This window comes from Alligator sinensis, unplaced genomic scaffold (genome assembly GCF_000455745.1).
Source record: "Alligator sinensis unplaced genomic scaffold, ASM45574v1 scaffold787_1, whole genome shotgun sequence".
Lineage (NCBI taxonomy): Eukaryota > Metazoa > Chordata > Crocodylia > Alligatoridae > Alligator > Alligator sinensis.
Window position 1 is genome coordinate 3,524,025 of NW_005841911.1, and position 4,907 is coordinate 3,528,931.

Here is a 4,907-nt window from a genome sequence, read left to right on the forward strand (position 1 = left end):
AAAGGACAAGATTCAGTGTTTATTAAAAGCTATTGACTGGGCAAAAAAAAAAGGAGTGAGATGGGCACAAAAAGTCATGATCCATGTACTCACCAGGCTACAAGGGCTGCTAGTGGAGACCATTGCTGGCTATTCCAAAGAGGGAACCAACAAGAAGCTGGGGCCGTGGCCCAACCATTCTTATCACCCGCAGTGCTTCCCAAGCTCAGAGTAGAGCACAAGAGCTAACTTCAGACTTGGAAGCTTGGATGTGCACAGTCCATCCTGAGGGTCTCTTGAAGGCCTTCATGAGGGACAGGGCTTCTCAGAGCTCTTTCCAAGTCCCTTTCAATGTGCGCTGTGCCAAGGGGTGCATGTGCGCATGCGGGGATATATTCCAGCTGCCTCCACATCTCATGGATCAGTGTCCCACAGCTTCAAAATGGCTGTGGGGGTGCTTTAACTAAAGGTCATCAAACGAGCTTTAGTTAAAGCACCCCCACTGCCATTTTGAAGTATGGGGATACTGATACACGAGACGCTGTGGGCTCTTTAATTACAGCAGCTCTCAGATCTGCTCTAATTAAAGCACCCCTCCACACACACCCCTGAAGCACGTGTAAAAACACCCTATGAGTTTGAGGACCCAATCCTGCTTTCATCAAAATTAATGGCAACATTCCCATTTGCTTAAACGGAAGCTGGTGACTTACGGCCTTATTACACATTGCACTCTGAGCTGCTCAAATGTTGATGAGTGTTAGTACTAGCTAGCTCAAGTTTGGAGTAGTCACAGCTTGAAGCTGTGACTACTCCTTCTCTAACTGCCCCCACCCTGCAGAGCTATGACTTACCACCAAAGGGCTGGCAAGCAGCGGCCTGACCAGAGACTACAGATGTGAGTTGCCACTACAGGACTGGTAGACCAGAACAGGCCCCTGTCCTGGTTCTAGGTGGGGATGTGTGAAAGATCTAGGGGGTAGGCAGGAACATGAAGCTCGGAGGCAGAGATGGGGGTGGGTAATGAAATGGGAGGTGGAAAGGAAATGAGAATGGTGACAGTGTGGTGAAATGAAGTCAGCCACTGAAGGAGAAAATATTTAGATAGGGTTTTTCAACCTTTTTTGACCTTCCAAAATACCCCCAGGGGTACAAATACCCCCAATTGAAAACCCCTGTATTAAGAAACTAAAAAAAAAATGAAAAAGAAATAAAGAGGAAGTAAATTAAAGAGTTTAATGAATAGGGATTTTGGATTAGGGTGTGGGGGGGAGGGGGTGCTGGTCATCCTGGGGTGGCGAGGTGGGAATGGTGAGGAAAGGTGGTTTTGCGGGGGAGCTACCACCCCTGCCCCAGGACAGAAGCCCCAGCTCATGGGGACCAGATCTGGCCCTCTACCTTGTTCCCCTTCCCCCCCACCCCCGAACCCACTCATGGGCCTGCCCATGCCCTGTGACCTGGCTAGCTGGGATGTGCTCTGCAGGTTGTTTGCATGGGGTTGCACCCCCGGGGATGGGATGATAACACTCCTGGGGCTGGGAAGGGGGTTGGCTTGGTGGGCAGTAGAGTTCAGGAGGTGGGAAGTCAGTTCACATGGAACAGGAGGGTGGGGGAGGGGACACTGCACCCGGGGATGCTGGAGGACTGCAACTTGGGTGACTCATCTGTGGGGAGTGGCCACACATTAATGGAACTCAAGCTAGGTAACACAGATCAGAGATAAACCTGCCCTGGAGTGGTTAACTTTAAGCTGCCTAAAGTGTGCTTTAAACTAGTTTTAGGTGTTAATATGTGGACAATCCAGGGATTAAGAGCTCCAGATGGTGCCTAAAATTAATGTGTAACAAGGGCCTTAGGTGCCTAAGTGTGACTCTATTCCATTGTGTTCAAGTACATAGAATTTCATTAATGTATCTATTTTCATAATATGTTGCCATCTTATCCTTAAGACTAAGTCATAATAAAGCTGCAAGGAGAAGACAGATTCACCCATCTTTAATATTAACAGTTTTTCAAGGACTTAAACAGGATGGAATTGGATTGCATTTAGCCATCTAATAGGTGGAACAGGATCTGGCCCTATAATTTTCTGCAGCAGTAACTAAGCAAAGCAACAATACTCTATAAGCCATTCTCTGCCTTCAAGAGAAAGCAGTGAATCAGATAGTCAAACTTCCCAATTCTTTTAAAACAAGTTGCCTAGTTACAACTCCCTCTATCACGTCCATATTATATTGCAAAGTCTTGTGAGAGAAAAATGTAAATGCCATAGAAAAGTTGAGATAAATCACTGCTTCCTCTTCCCTGGGAAAGAGGGGACACCTACATCAAAAGGCCCGGTCTGCCAGTCCTAATGCATGCAAAATGATCACACAGTTCAACTGGGTAGCCCTACAGCTCTGCATATCCACCTGAGTTTGTAAATCAAGAAGACATTAAACAGACTGAAAGGATTTAAAGTTTCTTACCTCCCAACCATAACTGGGATCCTTAAGGGCTGGCCTCTGCTCTCCAACATATGGCCCAAATTTTTCACCTACTTCAATCTTCCTTTTGGTCCATATCCCTAATCCTGCTCCAGGAATGTTTGATTCTCGCAGTTCAAACTCTGATGGAATGGGAATGTCATCGGGAATGTATATAGGAGCCTTGTAAGGAGAGCTCTCCTTCGGTGTGAATTCTTCATTAGATGTTGCTGGAGAAGATGGCTCTTGGACACTGAGGGACAACTTAGTTGCTTCTCCATCAGGCTCTGGCATTTCTTCCAAAGGAAGTTCATGGAAGCTTTCGTATAAACATTCATCACCTGAAAATGAATTCATACTTTAGGAATTGCCTGCATTAAAGGTGCAGAAGGGTTTTGCATGTGAACCCTTCTGCACTTTGAGCAGAAAGATACTGAGCAGTCTCACAATCGAGGAGCAAGAGGCACAGTGCTTTTGCAGACCCGACTAGAGTGCTCTTAATGTCTGTAAACATTAGCAAGTAAAATACATACAAAGGGTATACACGCACACCTGTCACCCAGTCTTCATACAGCACTTCAAATCATTTTGAATCGAACGGAAAACTGGTTACAAATGGAATCCCAGGGAAATGGAACATTGGAAGGTTTTACTGGCCCTTTGTTAATGGGTAAATGGCTTAGACAACCTGAAAAATGTAAAATTAAGGTTGTTGGCCTCAGATTAGCCTTTGGGAGGAGAGAATTAATCTGTCATGCAACTGCTGGCAAGATCCTCAGTTGGTGAAAAGCAATGTTGCACCATTGTCTTTAATGAAACTACAATGATTTAAACTAGCTGAGAATCTGGCTCAAAATGTCACCTCAGTGCAGGACATAGACCAACACAACTTACATTATGTGATTTAGGCTTTTTTGTTTTGGCAAGACAACTAAGCAATTCTTATTTCACACAAAATGAAATAAGTCAGTGCCTCAGTTTGAGCAACAAACCAAAGAGACTGTGGTTTGCATAGCTCAAATTATAAGTGTAATTGTAAATTTCTATTATTCCCAAATGTCAAAGTGACTTCAGCCAGAGTTTCAGTTGCACAAAAAATGTTACCTCAATGTCCTGGTAATACTGTCATATTGCAAACCAAAGAAAAGAAAAACTAATTAATAAAAAAATCCTCCTTAATATTTAGCTTTACTAGCGTTACTATGTTTTTCCCAGGCACCAAATTCATCCATCTAATTATAAACTAAAAAAAGAGATATTTTTCTGGGAAAGCAGTATGTTGAGAGATTCAGAGTATAAGGTGAACGTGAACATATTAGCATAATATGGTTTGTATTAATATTAAAGTACAATGCTGGACCATCAGGATGATATTATTTAATTGAAAAAACAGGGGACTTACAAGTATTCTTTAAATTTCTTACTGTCTGTGGTTGATCAGCATTTTCACATGTTGCATGTTTTTTCACTGAAACAGGTCGTGTCTCATATTATGTAACAATGCTTAATCTATGATTTTGCTATCTTCCAGGAGAAAACAAATCATTTGAATGCATCACCCCCATCGAACGACTAACTAGATTCTTAATCTTGGAGCAATTTATTTACAGCCCTGAATTTTTTTTCCCTGTCATATTTAGTGATTTCTTATATGTCCAAAAATAGTTTCTCTCTCCATTCCCCTACCTATTGGTTAGACAAACTTTCTCTAAGCTTTAAAGAGGTGCACCTCAATACCAACTAGTTCATCGTTTATCTAATACCTCAGGCTGTTTGGAAGTCAGTAGAGATGGCCTGATCTAGCAAGTTGTGAAGGACTGATGAGAGGGGAACCAGAAGGCAAAGCCCTTAGCACTGAGCACTTGCTGTTCCTTTAACATCTGCACAGGAACCTCTGCCCAGAGCTTATTATCACTCACACTGAAATATAAGGCAAAACTCTTATGAACTTCATTAGAAATAAGATCAGACCTGTAACCATGCTGAACTGAGCAGTGTGGAGCAGGGGAGTAGGAGAAGAAAATATGAGGGGCTCAAGTCAGGTCTTGGTCAGGATTCAATGTTTAACTCAACTCTATACATTGAAATGACCTGCCTAGCAGACATCTCCATTGTTCCAGCTGCTACTTTCAAGTTCTGCTTTCCCAAGTGTCCAGAAGAGCTGGCCTTAGGAGGAAGAGAGGGTAGAGGCAATTGGGAGCCACAGTCACAGAAACAACACCTTCCAAACTTTTGTGACATTGACACCGATTCATGGCATCTGCTAGGCTATGCCCAGCAGCTTCCCCATCAGGTTATTTAGATAGTAAATAGGGTCCAATAACAGAGGAGCCCAAAACATTTCAGGTCCTCTCTGAACGTAGAGAAAGAAACAATACCTGTCCCAATCTGCGTAAGGGCAGATGTGCATGGAGAAGAGGCAATCGCATGCAAAGGTGACAATGAGCATTTGCCCAATTAGCA

General features: G+C 43.4%; 1 protein-coding gene across 4 annotated transcripts in view; it reads right to left on the reverse strand.

Moving 5' to 3' along the window:
- Positions 1-4,907, reverse strand: part of MECOM (MDS1 and EVI1 complex locus) — a 505,030-nt gene that overhangs the window by 276,592 nt on the left and 223,531 nt on the right. For all 4 annotated transcript variants that reach the window (XM_025198049.1, XM_025198048.1, XM_014517494.2 and 1 more), the window contains exon 2: positions 2,448-2,785. In XM_025198049.1, the coding sequence (XP_025053834.1) occupies positions 2,448-2,785 (338 nt within the window). The remainder of the gene's footprint in view (positions 1-2,447; positions 2,786-4,907) is intronic.